The sequence below is a fragment of the Oncorhynchus nerka genome, linkage group LG28 (genome assembly GCF_034236695.1).
Source record: "Oncorhynchus nerka isolate Pitt River linkage group LG28, Oner_Uvic_2.0, whole genome shotgun sequence".
NCBI classification, from domain to species: Eukaryota; Metazoa; Chordata; class Actinopteri; order Salmoniformes; family Salmonidae; genus Oncorhynchus; species Oncorhynchus nerka.
Window position 1 is genome coordinate 7,227,350 of NC_088423.1, and position 20,971 is coordinate 7,248,320.

Consider the following 20,971-nt stretch of genomic DNA (forward strand, 5'->3'; position numbering starts at 1 on the left):
ACCCCAAAGCAAGACACAATTGTCATGAATGCCTCTGAGGTAAAATGTGTGTGTGAGGGTCCTCCTTCCTACTCTTTTGCTAACTATCTGTAGTGAGAGACCGGTTTATACAGTGCCTTGCGAAAGTATTCGGCCCCCTTGAACTTTGCGACCTTTTGCCACATTTCAGGCTTCAAACATAAAGATATAAAACTGTATTTTTTTGTGAAGAATCAACAACAAGTGGGACACAATCATGAAGTGGAACGACATTTATTGGATATTTCAAACTTTTTTAACAAATCAAAAACTGAAAAATTGGGCGTGCAAAATTATTCAGCCCCCTTAAGTTAATACTTTGTAGCGCCACCTTTTGCTGCGATTACAGCTGTAAGTCGCTTGGGGTATGTCTCTATCAGTTTTGCACATCGAGAGACTGAAATCTTTTCCCATTCCTCCTTGCAAAACAGCTTGAGCTCAGTGAGGTTGGATGGAGAGCATTTGTGAACAGCAGTTTTCAGTTCTTTCCACAGATTCTCGATTGGATTCAGGTCTGGACTTTGACTTGGCCATTCTAACACCTGGATATGTTTATTTTTGAACCATTCCATTGTAGATTTTGCTTTATGTTTTGGATCATTGTCTTGTTGGAAGACAAATCTCTGTCCCAGTCTCAGGTCTTTTGCAGACTCCATCAGGTTTTCTTCCAGAATGGTCCTGTATTTGGCTCCATCCATCTTCCCATCAATTTTAACCATCTTCCCTGTCCCTGCTGAAGAAAAGCAGGCCCAAACCATGATGCTGCCACCACCATGTTTGACAGTGGGTTTGGTGTGTTCAGGGTGATGAGCTGTGTTGCTTTTACGCCAAACATAACGTTTTGCATTGTTGCCAAAAAGTTCAATTTTGGTTTCATCTGACCAGAGCACCTTCTTCCACATGTTTGGTGTGTTTCCCAGGTGGCTTGTGGCAAACTTTAAACGACACTTTTTATGGATATCTTTAAGAAATGGCTTTCTTTTTGCCACTCTTCCATAAAGGCCAGATTTGTGCAATATACGACTGATTGTTGTCCTATGGACAGTCTCCCACCTCAGCTGTAGATCTCTGCAGTTCATCCAGAGTGATCATGGGCCTCTTGGCTGCATCTCTGATCAGTCTTCTCCTTGTATGAGCTGAAAGTTTAGAGGGACGGCCAGGTAGATTTGCAGTGGTCTGATACTCCTTCCATTTCAATATTATCGCTTGCACAGTGCTCCTTGGGATGTTTAAAGCTTGGGAAATCTTTTGTATCCAAATACGGCTTTAAACTTCTTCACAACAGTATCTCGGACCTGCCTGGTGTGTTCCTTGTTCTTCATAATGCTCTCTGCGCTTTTAACGGACCTCTGAGACTATCACAGTGCAGGTGCATTTATACGGAGACTTGATTACACACAGGTGGATTGTATTTATCATCATTAGTCATTTAGGTCAACATTGGATCATTCAGAGATCCTCACTGAACTTCTGGAGAGTTTGCTGCACTGAAAGTAAAGGGGCTGAATAATTTTGCACGCCCAATTTTTCAGTTTTTGATTTGTTAAAAAAGTTTGAAATATCCAATAAATGTCGTTCCACTTCATAATTGTGTCCCACTTGTTGTTGATTCTTCACAAAAAAATACAGTTTTATATCTTTATGTTTGAAGCCTGAAATGTGGCAAAAGGTTGCAAAGTTCAAGGGGGCCGAATACTTTCGCAAGGCACTGTATCTATGCCGTTCTATATCAATGACGGTTTCTCTGTCTGGTCACAGCCAGTTCCATAAAGTGAGGTAAGAGATGTATAGAAGATGTAGAAGAGCAAGGACAAAAAGGGCAAAAACCTTAGAAAACATTAAATGATGGAGAAAACCTGCCACTTACAGTGAACCGAAATGCTGCCTCCAAATAGCCCATATCATGCAACTAATCTCATGATTATGGCTTGCCCTGAGTCAGAGTGCTTTTATACAACCCTTGGGAACCTGTCAAACTATTATTTTGCTTGCGGAGAATAGGTAACCAGTCCCAACACTCTGTATAAACATACAAAAATAAGGCAAAATTACTAGACCCATTTTTAACATGGCAGTGTGGGATCCATCTTACAGCAATTGTCTGGCTTGTATATGTGACAGGCGACGATCTGTTTTAATTAACTATCCAGCATTGCAAACATCTGTTTATAACAGGAGGAGGAAGCAAGAAAAGTTGACTGAAAAATACTATTGGCTGCAACTGTGTTAAAATGCTGTACAGTAAGTGTAATCTTTGGTATTTGTAAAATAATTTCTCAATGATATGAAAGTAAAGTTCTAAACGTTTCCAAAACCACATCACAAGCAGGGATAATTAATGTTTAGACAGAGCGTCAGGACTGGTTACTTTCCCCATTTAGACAGAGCGTCAGGACTGGTTACATTCCCCATTTAGACAGAGCATCAGGACTGGTTACTTTCCCCATTTAGACAGAGCATCAGGACTGGTTACTTTCCCCATTTAGACAGAGCGTCAGGACTGGTTACATTCCCCATTTAGACAGAGCATCAGGACTGGTTACTTTCCCCATTTAGACAGAGCATCAGGACTGGTTACTTTCCCCATTTAGACAGAGCGTCAGGACTGGTTACATTCCCCATTTAGACAGAGCATCAGGACTGGTTACTTTCCCCATTTAGACAGAGCGTCAGGACTGGTTACTTTCCCCATTTAGACAGAGCGTCAGGACTGGTTACATGAGCGTCAGGACTGGTTACATTCCCCATTTAGACAGAGCATCAGGACTGGTTACATTCCCCATTTAGACAGAGCGTCAGGACTGGTTACACGAGCATCAGGACTGGTTACTTTCCCCATTTAGACAGAGCATCAGGACTGGTTACTTTCCCCATTTAGACAGAGCGTCAGGACTGGTTACATTCCCCATTTAGACAGAGCATCAGGACTGGTTACTTTCCCCATTTAGACAGAGCATCAGGACTGGTTACTTTCCCCATTTAGACAGAGCGTCAGGACTGGTTACTTTCCCCATTTAGACAGAGCGTCAGGACTGGTTACATGAGCATCAGGACTGGTTACATTCCCCATTTAGACAGAGCATCAGGACTGGTTACATTCCCCATTTAGACAGAGCATCAGGACTGGTTACTTTCCCCATTTAGACAGAGCATCAGGACTGGTTACTTTCCCCATTTAGACAGAGCATCAGGACTGTTTACTTTCCCCATTTAGACAGAGCATCAGGACTGGTTACATTCCCCATTTAGACAGAGCATCAGGACTGGTTACATTCCCCATTTAGACAGAGCATCAGGACTGTTTACATTCCCCATTTAGACAGAGCATTAGGACTGGTTACATTCCCCATTTAGACAGAGCATCCGGACTGGTTACTTTCCCCATTTAGACAGAGCATCAGGACTGGTTACTTTCCCCATTTAGACAGAGCGTCAGGACTGGTTACATGAGCATCAGGACTGGTTACTTTCCCCATTTAGACAGAGCATCAGGACTGGTTACTTTCCCCATTTAGACAGAGCATCAGGACTGGTTACACATCCCGTGGGCAAAATAATAGTTTTGATGGGAGCCAAAAAGACTATATAATAGACCTTTGTGGCCGGGAACAAGATTTAGGCCTACAGGATCATGTTAAACTAATGGTGTTCAGTTAAGCAGACATTAAATCATCAAAATAGTACAATACCTGATTAACTAGTCTAGCAGTTAGTGCTCTGGTGGCTAAAAAACAAAGACTCTCAGTCGAGATCAGGGTCTGAATCACTGACGGACACCTGTGGTGGTAATATTGACCAATAATATTTTGGGTTGAAAATAGCCTTTGTTTCTTTGGTAATCCCTGAAAAGCCTCATCAATGTACTGTATCTTTGTAGATGAATGGATATTGGAAATCAATTGAAAGATGAGATGGAAGTGAGGTATGGATGACACAATGGAATACAACATCTGTGTGGTCAATAGACAAACAGGTGGAATCTAATGCTGTTACCACATTATTTCAATATCAATTTGTCAACATGATTACACTAATGTTGGAAAGTAATCAACATATGCCTTATTGTGAGTGTTGGTCTGGAGACAATCTTACAGAATAATTCTAAATAGGTTTTTATGAAGACATGGTAGATGACACTTTGCTTCATACGCTCTAAAACAGTCTTTATAAACTCAAAGGTGAAGTCAATTGTATGTAATTTGATGAAAAGACAGTATTGAGTTTGTATCCGTTTGGACAACTACACTGCCTAATTGTCAAATCTGGACGCATATAATATACCTGTGACAGAAAACTCTCGTCATTGCCAATGAATACCCCAAATCATTCTACAATTTATTTTGACAATAGAAGTAGTACTCTATACTACTGCACAAACCCAGCAAAGCATGTTCAGTTATAGAATTTATTTCAATCAATGTTTGTGTGGCAGGGTGACCGTGAGTCACCACTAATGTCCCCCCGTGAACATAACAAATGGTTATGATGGAGTTTGAGGAAAGAGAATTATTAAACAGTTTTAGAGGGAATGAAAATGGAGCAATGAGCAAATGAATAAGACAGTGTTTATAGGCATGGCCCTCTGAAAGCAAGTACCCAAGCTCTCTCAGTATCTCAATATAAAGCATACCCAGTGGACAACCTGTTTTCTGGTTATCCCTCAGTCATGGCACAAGTCAGCATTATGCCCTGCTTGGACATAGTGATGTAGTACCACATTTAATCTTAAAAGGGAACACTGACAACACATTTCAGGCGTCTTGTTATTACTGAACATAATTATTGAGAATGTTATAGTCAGCCAGTCAGTCGTAACATCAGTTAAGCTCAAAATATCATTATTCATGTGTTATTAAGGTGTTAATGTTGTGTGCAGTCACATAACGTTATATCTAATGTTTTACCACGTCAACCTGGCTCTTGTACATCGGGTTCATTGGGAAAGCAACCAAGAGGTAGATGTTTCTGTTCTTGTGATTTTTTCATATTTGTTAAAGTTCCTAAAATAGCCCTTCAACCTACGTACAGCATTGAGGACGTTGAAGGGCTCCATGGATAAAGATGCTCATGGGCCTGAAAGAAAACACTGAATGGATAATAAAGCCTCTATGGATGGAGTCTCTGACTAGTCGATCAGTCAACAGGTGTATCTTACAGAGTGAACTGTCATGTCATAACACAGCCACAGGTCTGACAACACACATTTATTTGTATTTATCAAGTGTTGTTTTTTTTCATCACGAAGGCATATACTATTTTCTCTGTATATTACTTGTTATATATTTATATAGAAACAAAAATAAGGGTACATTTTTGCTGAATAAGATTGAAGAATACCAGCAAAGGGCAATGTAAACCATGTTCCATCAAACTTAGCTAAAAAGGTAACTTAACCTACCCTTTCCCACATTTCAACAGTAACATATTTGCATAGGCAAAATGAGATTAGCCCTTTTAACAGTGTATTTCCTGAATTCTTTATATATCTAAAAATCTTTTTCCAGTTGAACACAATTAAACAATCAAACAAACAAAAAAGTAAACTAGGCTAATCATCCTAACGCTCAATACATATTTTCTGTGCACATTTTGTTTACAGTGTTTTAGGCTTCAAGTAGATCTAAAAACAAAGTGTACATTGACAACTAGATGTGAAATAAAGGAACCAATATGAGAGGTAGTGAAAACACTAATGACACTCTTAAAGGAGAAACAAAGCAAATAAGGCCAATGCTTCTCTAAATCACATCAAATATGACACTTTAGATCAAATTCATTCTCTGTCAACAAACCTCTGCCACCTTTCAAAGCCATTCATTCTGCATTGAAGTCAACATTTGAACAGATATGACAATATGGCTATGATATCGCCTCGTCATGAATAGTTAAATCCTTGTTGAAATGCCAGTAAAATTAACAACCATTTCCTTCCATGGAGTGAAAATAATTAGTTACTCAGAGTCAAGACAAGACAGTACACCCAGACAACACAATACTACTCTTCACCCATCGTAAAATGTTCATTTTCAAATCATTCAGAACCATTTTCCTACCCCCAAAAAATCTGCTATTGGCTTCTCTTGCGGAACAGTTGCTCACCGTACAAATGTAAACTTGGTTTGATTGCACCATAATTTCAGTGTCTGGTTGGTCAAACATTGTGAAGTTACAGCTGAAATAACATCTAAACTGAGCAAGTAATTATTTTGTAAAATGTGAGTTGTCATTAATAGAGCGACATAAAAAGGTATCTTCTAACCACTGTGGTGCATGCATACTGGATCACTTTTACTGTGTCATTCACTCAAAATATAACATGTTCTCTGCACTGTATGCAAACACTGTTCAAATATTTCTATAAAGGTAGCTGAATGTGAACTAAATATAGGGAATGTTAGAATATAGTTGGATGTTCAAAATGGCTGATATCATTAGGCTATGCTATATGTTCATTTTTATGACTACAAAAATGGAAATACTCTACATCTGATCCAATTGCACTTCAATAACCTACAGTATATGGGCTTTATTAAAACTGGCCTTGGCACATGAACTTCAGGTAGTAAGACCTGATGGCAGAATGATGTTCTTACAAAACAGTGGTTTCCATGACACCTGAATATCATTACCCACCAGTGGTGATAATACACACAACTCTCACAATATACTTTACTCACAGACCTCTGCACATCAACAGGTGACAAAGGCCTACAATAATTTGTCTATCTTAAAAAAAAATTTTTTTTTTAAATGCACAAAATTTGAATTGAAAATACAGTACCAGTCAAAAGTTTGGATACACCTTCAAGGGTTTTTATTTTTTGAATAATAGTGAAGACATCAATACTATGAAATAACACATATGGAATCATGTAGGGTAAAAAAAAACATGTTTTAAGTTAAACAAATGAAATATATATATTTAATATGAGATTCTTCAAAGTAGCCACCCTTTGCCTTGATGACAGATTTGCACACTCTTGGCATTCTCTCAACCAGCTTCACCTGGAATGCTTTCCAACAGTCTTGAAGGAGTTCCACATATGCTGAGCACTTGTTGGCTGCTATTCCTTCACTCTGCGGTCCAACTCATCCCAAACCATCTCAATTGGGTTGATGTTGGGTGATTGTGGAGGCCAGGTCATTTGATTCAGCACTCCATCACTCTCCTTGGTCAAATACCCTTACACAGCCTGGAGGTGTGTTTTGGGTCATTGTCCTGTTGAAAAACAAATGACAGTCACACTAAGCGCAAACCAGATGGGATGGTGTATCGCTGCAGGATGCTGTGGTAGCCATACTAGATAAGTGTGCCTTGAATTCTAAGTAAATCACAGACAGTGTCAACAGCAAAGCACCCCCACACCTCTTCCTTCATGCTTCACTGTGGGAACCACACATACGAAGATCATCCATTCCCCTATTCTGTGTCTCACAAAGACACAGCAGTTGGAACCAAAAATCTCACATCAGACCAAAGGACAGATTTCAACCGGTCTAAAGTCCATTGCTTGTGTTTCTTGGCACAAGCAAGTCTCTTCTTCTTATTATTGGTGTCCTTTAGTAGTGGTTTCTTTGCAGCAATTCGAAAATGACTCATGCAGTCTCCCCTGAACAGTTGATGTTGAGATGTGTTTGACTTGAACTCTGTGACGCATTTATTTGGGCTGCAATCTGAGGTGCAGTTAACTCTAATGAACTATGGGTCTTCCTTCCCTGTGGCGGTCCTCATGAGAGCCAGTTTCATCATAGCGCTTGATGGTTTTAGCACTTGAAGAAAGAACTCAGTTATTGAAATTTTCCAGATTGACTGACCTTCATGTCTTAAAGTAATGATGGACTGTCATTTCACTTTGCTTATTTGAGCTGTTCTTGCCATAATATGGACTTGGTCTTTTACCAAATAGGGATATCTTCTCTATACCCCCCCTACCTTGTCACAACACAACTGATTGGCTCAAACGCATTAAGGAAATAAATTCTACAAATTAACTTTTAACAAGGCACACATGTTAATTGAAATGCAAACCAGTTGACTACCTCTTGAAGCTGGTTGAGAGAATGCCAAGAGTGTGCAAAGCTGTCATCAAGGCAAAGGGTGGCTACTTTGAATATTCTCAAATATAAAATATTGATTTCATTACATGATTGCATATGTGTTATTTCATAGTATTGATGTCTTCACTATTATTCTAAAAATAAAACCCCTTGAATGAGTAGGTGTGCCCAAACTTTTGACTGGTACTATATATTTTAGACCTACAGTATATGTTCATGGGACATTAAAAGGTAGACTCAGCGATATGATGTCAACACAGAAAGTAAACAGCATAGTGGGTTAATTTCCACAACAACTAAGAGCGTTGAAGCGCTAGGCTCAACTTCCCCACTGTTTTGGTCCCCTGGCTACCACGCTATAAGAGCGGGAACTGAACCCATGCACATGCGCAGATACTGTGTGTGACTGTGTAGGAGAACATCTTGCATCTCGCTCATTGCAATATCTACGGTGGCGATGTCATTTCGCTGAGTCTACCTTTACCATATTTAAAATGTTTGATACGTGTGTATCTGGACGGCAGGTACACACATTAATGCATGCCGGCAATTTTAGGAAAAAGAACGAATTGTCTCAAGTCTCTATTCACCTCCCTTGGCCATCCCTGGGAAGCAGAGAGACTGTTAAAGGCATGGGGCTCAGTGATGTTCCAAGCATCTTACTGGCACCTCGCTAGCCAGGCTGAAATGGACAATCAGCAGTAGAAACAAAATAGCAAAGTGTTCTCCTCACCCGTTTCGTAAAAAGCTGAGGGATTGGGCTGGATAAATTTAACCACTCAAATTCATAAACAAGAGCAATAGATGCAAGGACTGACCATGCATGATACCAACATGACAGTTTGAACCATGTTTGAGGCTCTATGAACCATGTTTGGAGGCTATACAGTGTTTGTTTACATTGTTTACAAACATTGGAGTAAAACAAGCTTCTATTTTGGGTATTGATGGTGGACAACAGTTGAACTAAGCTCATGAGGCATTTATAAATGATATTCTTCAAGAATCAATGATCATTCATTTATAAGTCCAAAAATTAATGTAGCAATTGCTGATTGCCACTTTAAAGACAGACACACACATCTGGTGAACAGGACTGTAAAACCTCTAAACCACCTCCATAGAAAACACGATTCCACCAGGCCTCTTCTGCTCTCAGCTGGGCTGTTCCTTAGCTGGCACTGACCCCCTTCAGTCTAGAACTAGCTACAGCTTTAAAACCAGAAGCCACATAGGCATACTTCATAATTCCATGTCTCTGCATGTCCCTCTTAGACCTCATGGCTATGCATCAGACATACCGCCATCTCATACTTGACCTTCCAAACCAAGGCTTGATTACTACCATTTATATTATATGCAGTAGAAAAATGAAAACGTTTACAGTTCTCTTTCATTTGAGAGCTTGAAAGTATTCATGATTTATTGTCTGAAACGGATTGAATGTTTGATTAGTTTTTTTTTCTCCAGCAATGATTCCAACCTCATGACATAACCTGTGCTTCTCTTAGATTGAGATGGTGAGGGAAAAGACAGGTAGAACTGTACTGTGTTTACTAAACTGTGGTTGTTACCATAACAAGCAGCGCTTGTGCCGCCTTTTCTCGTCAAGGCTTTGTGATTTCCCGTGAAGTCATGTTCATTAGATATTTAGCTGCCCGACCACAATTCCAGGCCTCCTTCTCTTTTAGAGTTGTAAAGAAGGCAAGTGCTTGGAAATTAACACTGCTGTAAAACTTTCAACCTTCTCAAAATCAACAACTGCAAGCTAATTGGCAAATATCGATATTCCCTTCACATAAAACATCAAGAGCTTGACAGGGAAATCCCTAGAACAGAAGAAAATACATCTCATATTCAAGAACCTTTGCTGTCCACTGCTAACATACCAAGCCAGTGTAGAGCTAATTCCATTACCGTGTCACATGCAAAGTCAGTGATTTTCCTGCTCACCACAGTCAACTCTACAGCTTTCTTAAAAAGGGCATTGTTTTTGTACTGTAAAAAGTCTGAGGCATGGGACAGAATTTGAGAGAGAAAAATAGAGAACAAGAGAGAATGAAAGAGACCAAGCAAAAGGAGAACTCTCAAAAGTACAGTACAGGAACAATGGGTCTACCCTTCCTTTAGTTTGTCTTTATAACAGTAGCCTGAGGAGCTCTTATCTGCAGTTAAACCAGGAACTAACCCTCAGGGCCACCTGCGAGCAGACAATTGAAATTGCTTAAACTATTCATTATTTTCTGGTTTTCAAAAAAGGAAAATATCTAACCCAGTTCTGGCACCTGATTGTCTTTCTGTTTTGTTTGTTGGGGGGGGGTTACTTTAGGTGTCTAGGCAGGAGCTTCTCTTGCTGTCCAGAAGGTCTCTGTAAACAGAGGAGTTGAGGAAACGGGGGTAGGAGTCTCTGTGCATCAGGGTGTAGATCTGCAGCTGGGCTTCCTCGTACATCACGTTGTTAGGCTCCGCCAGGCTCAGGTTGATGTCTTCCCTCACCCGTGAATCTAGGCTCACCTGGGGGCAGAGGAGGGGAGAGAACAGTGACAATGCAATCACTCAAAGAGCTACACGGTCATGTTATCAATGGAGATAAGCTCACCTCCCACCTCCTCCTCACCCACTTTGAGATGGGGGTTTCAATATGTCTTGGAATCAGACCTGGGTCAAATACATGCATGTCAAATATAGTCAAAATACTTGGGTGTACTTGCTTTCATTTTCCACAACGGAACCAATGGAAGTCCCGTAAGTGCAACTCTAAAGTAACCCTACAGCTAAATCAAGAAACAATGTGATAGAGTAATACTAGGTACCAGTCAAACTGCTTCCAACCTGATGCCTCCTACCTCTTTCGGTGATAGAATGGAGACGTAGTCCTCATAGATGATCCTGGCTTTCTCATCGATCGCTGTCGGGTCCGTCTCCTTCTTCAGCTCCTCACAGGCCAGCCAGAACAACAGGTTCTCTTCGCTGTACTCAGAGCGCAGAAATTCTCGGAAAATCTCCCTGCCTTCTGAGGAGCGCATCACCAGCTCGAAGCTACGGGCCCAGGCCACCACCTCGTCTAGAGTGGGTTGCCTAAACACACGATACCAGGAACCCAGTGTCAGCAGTCTGGACTCTCACGATACACAGCAAAACAAACAGATTAGTGTGCTTGTCAGCAATAATGTCAGAACTGTTATTCCCCATACTTATTTTATTACCTAACTTCTTCCCAATTACAGTGAATTCAACATGTCAATACCTTCCACAAAGATGAAGTCGATCTCTCCTCCACTTTGAGCCAGGAGAGATTGACATGCATGTCATTGATGTTGTCTCTGTGTACATTTAAGGACCAGACGTGCTGCCCTCTTCTGGGCCAATTGTATGTCCCTCTATGGGGCACTTAATTTTTACAACTGGGCAGTAGTCCAGTTGTGACAACTTGCTTTATTGATTGCAATATCAAGAAAGCAGAGCAGCGCTTATTACGGACAGTCCTCTCCCCAGCTTAGCTACCATTGCATCAATAAGTTGAGCATGACAGTTTATACTCCAGGGTTACATATTGTACTGTAAGATGATGACACGTCTGCAAGTAGTCTCCACCTGAAGATTGATAGCCAGGTGGAGTGATTTGGAAAAATCCATTGTTATAGCGTGAACATTTTGAAATGACTAGCACTTGGCAAATATAGATCGGTCTAAGCAGACATGAAGAGACTGCAATACATACTTTGGTTAGCCACTGTAACCAACCAACTAACCATTCCATTTGGCTTGTCCATGTACTAACAGAACACCTTAGTATGCTCCTAATTACTAGTGATGGGGTAAAACATTTGATCGTTACATCTCGCAATATTATTTTTGGACGATATTTGACTCCAAGTACCCATATGTATTTTTATCCCATAGCTTGTTCTCCATCTTCTTTTTAAATAGTGAATCAACAAGTTTTCAGCACTTTCATTTCCATGACTGATCAAAACTCACAGTATTGAATTGCAATACATATCGTATCGGCACCTGAGCATGGTAATCATTTCATATCGTGAGGTCCCTGGCAGTTCCTAGCCTTACTAATTAACAGTTTGAACAGGAGCATCTTTGTCAGGACTTGTTTGACCTGAGAGTCATGGCTACAGGGACCCATTGAAATGTCATTAAAGGTTGGTAATTAGGAGCAATTATGTGCAGGTCTTTGTTATTTTAATGTCTTAATCAACAAAACTTTATTTCTATTATTACAGTAGGACCAGGTGATCGGACCAGAAATCCATCTAGCTAGAAGAACAACAACATGAAGAATGAGTGTTCCGAGGTAGAGCCTAAGGTTGAATCCCGTGCCATGGCCCCAGCCGTGTGAGAACAGTATTTGGCTCACAGTTGTCTGAGCAGCCAGACAGACTACATCGTGTAAATCCAGTTGACTGCTGAAATCCAACAATACTACATATCACGGAAAAAATAAGCACACAAAACACTGCAGAGCTGAACCCTATACTCTATATAAATGGACCTGCTCCTTTGGGGTGGATGGAAATTATGTCCTCAGTTAACAGCTGTTTCAGTCAAATAACTGAAATCGTGGGAGAGGTGGAGAGAAAATAAAACTCATGCTCTAATTGGCTAACACAGCAAACGAGTGAACAACACACAGGAATAGATATTGTCACAGCAGCAACGCAAGGAGAGAAAATTAAATGGGCCAAAGCAGTAAATTGGACAAAATAATTAGACTACAACATTACTGGCATTGATTCTGGCAAATTTTTTGCATGCAATAATAAAATAATTTCTGGCATCCTTTGAGGTAACCTGTCCTACTGTCTATGTACAATACCTGCAAAAACAAGAACAGAAGTGACCAATGGCCATTAACTTGTGACAACACGAAAACAAAAACTGTTTTCCCTGTCTGGCACTAACACTTTAACTTGTATGTTCCTGACTGTTTTGACTGTCACATGGTTGTCTCACCCAGCTACTTTCAGTTGAATGACTGTAAATTGCTCTGGATAAGAGTTTCTGCTAAAACAATTTGGTATTTTCTCAGAGACAACCTAAGGAAAAAGGCATAGCTGGCAACGTACTGCTCTTCCTTGGCTTCAATACTATCCATTTTAGTGCATGTCCGTTCGGAACCCTCCATGCGGTCCTCATTCCTGGAACAGGAGAAGCAGAAAGAGATTACTAATTGCTTTCAAACCGTTTCCATATTCAAACATACTTATTCATATGGCAGTCTAAATGTTGTATCTTTGTTGAAACTACTGCCTGAGAACAGGTATGCATTCTTCTAAAAACCAGTGAAAGCTTGACATGAAAACAACCTGTGTGGGGAGTGAGGCTCCCTGCTATTTACAGTTCACACAACCTTCACAAAATCCCTATGCAGGAAATGTACATGTTAAACACGTGTTGGATACACAATAACAAACTATTGTAACACAAATTTAATTGCAACACATTAACCATGCATTCCGCCGGTCTTTCCCTTCACAAAAACCTGAAAAGCTACTTTGGAAGCGCATTTTTTTTGTTCCTAAATAGTTTAAATGTATTGGAAAGAGGTAATCAAGTCATTTCACATGCCATGCAAACGGAGTGTACACATAGCAAATTTCAGATAGGGATGTATTGGAGAAACAGCTTGTTTATATGCCACTGTGTAAATACTGCTATGCAGATTTGACTGACTTGAGCTTGGATGTAGCCTAGTATAGGCCTATTGTTTCAGCATGTGTCATACAATCATTACTTTAACACTAAACATCCCAAAAATGGTGATACACAAATAGACAGACATCCATTCCCCCCCACCAAAAATACCTTCAGTATCCCTGATGAAGTCAGCAAGTTGATTTAACTACAAGTATTTAACAAATTAATAACAAGTAAAGAAGTGAAACCCAAATGGGATGTGTAGCCTATAAATCTACACATTTCCCAGTGTTTAGCCTTCACAGTATTGAGATCTGGGCGATAAGGCGAAAATATATCAACGTTAGGGATGTTTAAAAAAAATAATTAAAAAAAAAAAAAAAACACTTAATAGTATCATGAATTTTTGTTGGCTGTGTTATTTTGATTGTTTTACTTCCATTGCTGCATGAGGGAGTCTGGCGCTCTAATGCTGCCACTGTGGAGGGGATGAGATGGGAGCAAACAGACGGAGGGCGAGAGGGATGCCAAGGCAACTTGGCTACAGCCAAGACTAGCTAACTTGTAGCAGCTACAATGTTATTTATCATCCCAAATAACAGTGCTTGTCTTGACTGGAGAAGCTATAGCTATCTAGGCTAATTGAGGCCACATGCTGCACTTTCTCCCCAACCCCATTCCAATAAAACAACTGCCTACCAGTTGGTTGCTCGGTGTAGCCTGCACTCTCATTTCGCTAACTTTTAATTTCATTCCATCTTGCATTGAATTAGTGAACTCACTCCACAGAGCATATTTGTCGCTTTGATTGGCTAACAAACAACAAGCTACACATGAAGGTTACCGGTCTTTTTATGGGGCGTACAGTGCACGTCATAAAAACTACATTGAAAGGTTTGTTGTTTTATTAAATAAAAAAATCTAAAATGGCATGGTATATCATTGTACAGTGCATTCAGAAAGCATTCAGACCCCTTGACTTTTTGTTACATTACAGCCTTATTCTAAAATGGAGCAATCGACACACAACACACCTTAATGACAATGCAAAAACAGGTTTAGAAATGAGCTTTTTAAACAAAATGTTTTTTTTAATACAAGACTCATATCACATTTACATAAGTATTCAGACCCTTTACATAGTACTTTGTTGAAGCACCTTTGGCAGCAATTACAGCCTCAAGTCTTCTTGGGTATGACACTAAAAGTTTGGCAAACCTGTATTTGGAGATTTTCTCCCATTTCTTCTCTGCAGATCCTCTCAAGCCCTGTCAGGATGGATGGGGAGCATCGATGCACAGCTATTTTCAGGTCTCTCCAGAGATGTTTAGTCGGGTTCAAGTCCGGGCTCTGGCTGGGCCACTCAAGGACATTGAGTCTTGTCCTGAAGCCACTCCTGCATTGTCTTGACTGTGTGCTTAGGATTGTTGTCCTGTTGGAAGATTGCCCCAGCCTGAGGTCCTGAGGGCTCTGAAGCAGGTTTTCATCAAGGACCTCTGTACTTTGCTCGGTCTGAGAGTCTTTAAGTGCCTTTTGGCAAACTCCAAGCGGGCTGTCACGTGCATTTACTGAGGAGTGGCTTCCGTCAGGCCACTCTACCATAAAGGCCTGATTGGTGGAGTGCTGCAGAGATGGTTGTCCTTCTGGAAGATTCTCCCAACTCCACAGAGGAACTCCGGAGCTCTGTCAGTGACCATCAGGTTCTTGGTCACCTCCCTGGCCAAGGCCCTTCTCCCCCAATTGCTCAATTTGGCTGGGCAGCCAGCTCTAGGAAGAGTCTTGGTGGTTCCAAACCTCTTCCATTTAAGAACGATGGAGGCTACTGTATTCTTGGGGCCCTTCATTACTGCAGAAATGTTTTGGTACCCTTCCCTAGAATGTGCCTCGAAACAATCCTGTCTCTAAGCTCTATGGATAATTCCTTCAACCTCATGGCCTGGTTTTTGCTCTGACATGCACTGTCAACTGTGGGACCTTATATAGACAGGCATGTGCACCTTTCCAAATTATGTCCAATCAATTGAATTTACCACAGGTGGACTCCAATCAAGTTGTAGAAACATCTCAAGGATGATCAATGGAAACAGGATGCACCTGAGCTCTACTTTGAGTTTCATAGCAAAGTGTATGTAAATATGTAAATATGATATTTCAGTTACATTTTTTTTATACATTTTCAAATGTCTAAAAACCTGTTTTCACTTCATCATGATGGGTGTGTAGATTGGTGAGGAAAAACATTTATTTAATCAATTTTAGAACAAGGCTGTAATGTAACAAAATGTGGAAAAAGTCAAGAAGCCAGATTACTTTCTGAATGCACTGTATGTAACAATTTCACAAGGAACATTTTATTTCAATTAGAAAAAGCCTTTCAGTGTTAAATAGGCCTATATATATATATTATTATTTTTTGCTTCCAAAAATTATACTTGTCTCTAATCAGTATTTTTCTCAGCGATTTCCAAGGGTCTCCATTTGGAAAGATTGCTTTCCAGAAGTTGTGTTAGAAAGTTAGCTAGCAGTTCTCAGCTGTTAGCAGTTTCTTACTGTCAATAACAACGGATGACTGCCATAAACTGCATTATTTAATGTAACAAATCAAACATTAAAAATACCCTTTTACAGTACAGTAAAAATCCACACCGGTGCGTGTATCAATACATGTTTCATACCAACTGAGCTTTCAGCTCTCCTCCCCAAACAAAGCTGTACTGTATCTTTATTTCAAATGGGGGGAAATGATGTCATCAAATGAACTGACTGACTGACTAGCTGGGGAGACCACAGCGTAAACCAATAAAAAAAGTGTCTCTTATTAGCCTGGTTCTTCCAATCACAGGAAGCTGGGCCTGCAGAATATGATCTTGGATCCCCATCTAATATATGGGAATTCCAACAGACAATGGCTTAAGGGAGGTGCTAAATCGCATAGCAGCAGGGAAGTACAGCGGTTGACACAGACACAGGGCATAGCCATAGTCAGATTGGATTGACTTCTCCATCTCTAATAGCAGATTCCTAGTGCCATGCTGCTAACTGCTCCTATAATCCTCATGGGCTTCCGCTTCAGGTATAGCCTCTTGACACAGCAGCGTCTCTCCAAGAGCTTCAGATGACGAGTTCTTCTTATGCGCTTCCGCCTCAGGGACAGTCTCTTGTAACAGCAGTGTTTCTCTAAGTGATGAGTAGTTCCTCTTCTTTATATCAAAATTTTATAAATTAAACTAGCCATGGTCCAGTCAAACCTAATAAACCTAGACTATATCATATTTGTTTACAAACTACAGCCTGTGCACTTTGTGGACCTACACTACCGTTCAAAAGTTTGTGGTCAATTAGAAATGTCCTTGTTTTTTAAAGAAAAGCACATTTTTGGTCCATTCAAATAACATCAAATGTATCATACAGTGTAGACATGGTTAACATTGTAAATGACTATTGTAGCTGGAAACGGCTGATTTTTAATGGAATACCTACACAGGCGTACTGAGGCCCATTATCAGTAACCATCACTCCCGTGTTCCAATGGCACATTGTGTTAGCTAATCTCGAGGGAGATTATCAGTGGTCTTGTATGTCTTCCATTTCCTAATAATTGCTCCCACAGTTGATTTCTTCAAACCAAGCTGCTTACCTATTGCAGATTCAGTCTTCCCAGCCTGGTGCAGGTCTACAATTTTGTTTCTGGTGTCCTTGACAGCTCTTTGGTCTTGGCCATAGTGGAGTTTGGAGTGTGACTGTTTGAGGTTGTGGACAGGTGTCTTTTATACTGATAACAAGTTCAAACAGGTGACATTAATACAGGTAACGAGTGGAGGACAGAGGAGCCTCTTAAAGAAGAAGTTACAGGTCTGTGAGAGCCAGAAATCTTGCTTGTTTGTAGGTGACCAAATACTTATTTTTCACCATCATTTGCAAATAAATTCATAAAAAATCCTACAATGCTTTTTTCTGGATTTTTTTCTCTCATTTTGTCGGTCATAGTTGAAGTGTACCTATGATGAAAAGGCCTCTCTCATCTTTTTAAGTGGGAGAACTTGCACAATTGGTGGCTGACTAAATACTTTTTCCCCCCACTGTATAAGTTGTTGTCCTGTTTAAAGAAGCAATAAAACTGACCACCTTTAGACTAGTTGAGTATCTGGAGCATCAGCATTTGTGGGTTAGAGTAAAGACTCCAAATGGCCAGAAACAAAAACCTTTCTTTTGAAACTCGTCAATCTATTCTTATTCTGAGAAATGAAGGATATTCCATGCGAGACATTGCCAAGAAACTGAAAATCTCGTACAACGCTGTGTACGACTCCCTTCACAGAACACTGCAAACTGGCTCTAACCAGAATATAATAGAGATAAGTACATTAGTGTCTAGTTTGAGAAACAGACACCTCACAAGTCCTCAACTGGCAGCTTCATTAAATAGTACCCACAAAACACCAGTCTCAACGTCAACAGTGAAGAGGCGACTCCGGGATGCTGGTCTTCTAGGGAGAGTTGCAAAGAAAAAGCTATGGATGCGGTCCAAACACTTAAAAAGACACACCCTCGTCCACTTGTGCCCTTGGGGGAATCCCTGTCTCCATCTTGGAGGGTGGTCCAAATTATTAGTCAAACAAGGGACGTTTGCAACGTAAGCCCCTCAGCACTCGTTTTTAGTCGGCTTGCGAGTGTACAATTATGTTCACGCCGGGACCTGAAACTCCCCATAATTGAATTTGCGAAGAATGTACATCCGCTAAGAAAAGTCCACGAAAACAAGTCAAGTTCCAGCTAGGCAGGCTAACTTTATTTAGCCAAATAATTTGCTAGCTATCATACAGTAGACGTATATTAATAATTCTATATTTAATATAAGAAGACATGCCCTCAATTGACTGTAGCGCATCTAAAGCAACCACAAGCTACAGGTGGCTGAAAACAATCATCACGGGATGAACGAGTGACGAATTTCCGGCCAATGGCGGTCCATTTAAAAATCATTCATTCCTCCCTCACCCCTTGCCCTGCAAGTGTATACTCATCAGACGTCATGATACGTCATCAGAAGTGTCCACTTCATTTGAGGGCTGAGGGGACAGGGTGTCTTAAGAGTTTGGACCAAATCCCATATCTCAGATTGCCCAATAAAAGGAAAAGATTAAGATGGGCAAAAGAGCACAGACACTGGACCGAGGAACTCTGTCTAGAAGACCAGCATCCCGGAGTCGCCTCTTCACTGTTGACGTTGAGACTGGTGTTTTGCGGGTAACTATTTAATGAAGCTGCCAATGACATTTCTATGTGACCCAAAACTTTTGAACGGTAGTGTATGTTACTCTGAAAGCATCTACCAGTGACAGGAAATTACCACAGGAACCCCCCCACCAATCAATTGAATTGAGCCCTTCATGCAGCTAGGTTCCAGGTTGAGCACTAAGCATTCAGAAAACCCCTCTTAATCTTCATCTGTACCCATATATGGCATGTCTCTTCCTACATTTCTTATCTCCCATTTAACTGCAAGTCGCACAGTGGTCAATATTAGCATCTTCATCAAAGTATCCTTTGTGCTGATATAATTGAGCTCACCAGCCACAGGCTCTTACACATGCTGAGCTGACTCTAAATATACATGTTCGTCACAGCTGTTTTGCATGTGATGTGAAGATAGGAATAGGCTGGCTGTTCCTAGACTAGATGAGGCCTCCATATTATTGGGGAGATTTGTGGGGGCTGCATGTTAGAAACAATATAGTTCTGTAGACCTATATTGTGGGTTCACTGTCTAAGACTGACTTGGCTGCGGTGGAGTCCTCAAGCTTGCTTTGTTCAGCCCCCATCTTCCGCTACCAGTAGGTTCAAAAGATTCAAACTAGTCACTACAAGTTTACTTCATAAATTGGGCTCACTTCATATTAGGGCTGGGCGATATGGCCAAACTATCATATCAAGGTATTAAAAAAAAAATTGGACGGCATGATGGTATTTTATGCTTTTGAATAATAAGTTGTAAATTTGCTTTATGAGTAGTGAGTGATCCTAGAGTGGCAACACATTTCTGCATTTTCATACATTTCTTTATTTCCAGCACTAATTTCAGATAATCTGGAGGTGGCACGATATGGGCAAACAATCTAGGCCTTGTTTTTAACCACTTGCGATTTAGATCAAAATACTTGGGTGAACTGTTGGAATAATTCTATAGTTAGAATATAATAGTGGGCACTTTGAATAGTGTTGTTTGACATGACAACGAATGAAAATGCCAGGGAGGAGTTACTGTGACATGGTAGGAACCAAAGTTTTGGGGACCCTATAATCTTTGGCTAAATGTAATGTTTTCTCATGCTACTTCATGTAATTAACATATTCATGCTTTTTGTATTCCTCTATGATATCGAAGATACTGTTGCACAGAAATGCTGATTTAGTGGTATAATCAGGCTGTTTAGCTAATTACGTTTGCTCTGACTCAGTACATTAGCTAGCATTAGTGGCTAACACAATTTTGGCCCAACTTGCTAAGAAAAGACAAACTAGCTGTTTGCAGATGTAAGAAACAGACTAATAGTGTAATTCATTAATTAAGAAGCGAAGTGAAAACAGCATCGTTGTCATGAACATTGTTGCATGTGCTGCACTGACCATGCAGACTAGAGGTCAACCGATTATGATTTCGGTACCGATTATTGGAGGACCAAAAAAGCCGATACCGATTAATCGGCCAATTTTATTTATTTATTTGTAATAATAACAATTACAACAATACTGAATGAACACTTTTTTAAACTTAATATAATACATTAATAAAATCCATTTAGCCTCAAATAAATAATGAAACAGGTTCAATTTGGTTTAAATAATGCAAAAACAAAGTGTTTGAGAATAAAGTAATATTTGCCAATATGCAATATGTGCCATGCAAAAAAGCTAACGTGTAAGTTCCTAGCTCAGAACATGAGAACATATGAAAGTTGGTGGTTCCTTTTAACATGAGACTTCAATATTCCAAGGTAAGAGGTTTAAGGTTGTAGTTAATATAGTATTTATAGGACTATTTCTCTCTATACCATTTGTATTTCATATACCTTTGACTTTTGGATGTTCTTATAGGCACTATAGTATTGCCAGTGTAACAGTATAGCTTCTGTCCCGCTCCTCGCCCCTACCTGGGCTCGAACCAGGAACACATCGACAACAGCCACACTCGAAGCATCGTGCTCCACAAAAGCCGCGGCCCTTGCAGCGCAAGGGGAATAAC

General features: G+C 40.3%; 1 protein-coding gene across 4 annotated transcripts in view; it reads right to left on the reverse strand.

Annotated features, from left to right (window-relative positions):
* Positions 1-5,207: 5,207 nt before the first annotated feature.
* Positions 5,208-20,971, reverse strand: part of LOC115112841 (regulator of G-protein signaling 17-like) — a 37,775-nt gene continuing 22,011 nt past the window's right edge. For 2 of the 4 annotated variants that reach the window (XM_029639841.2, XM_029639844.2), the window contains 3 exons: positions 13,158-13,229; positions 10,923-11,154; positions 5,208-10,590 (listed from right to left, as the gene is read on the reverse strand). In XM_029639841.2, coding sequence (XP_029495701.1) covers positions 10,402-10,590; positions 10,923-11,154; positions 13,158-13,229 — 493 coding nt within the window. In that variant the 3' untranslated portion in view covers positions 5,208-10,401. The remainder of the gene's footprint in view (positions 10,591-10,922; positions 11,155-13,157; positions 13,230-20,971) is intronic. The other 2 variants (XR_010461649.1, XM_029639843.2) reach the window with 2 other exon arrangements.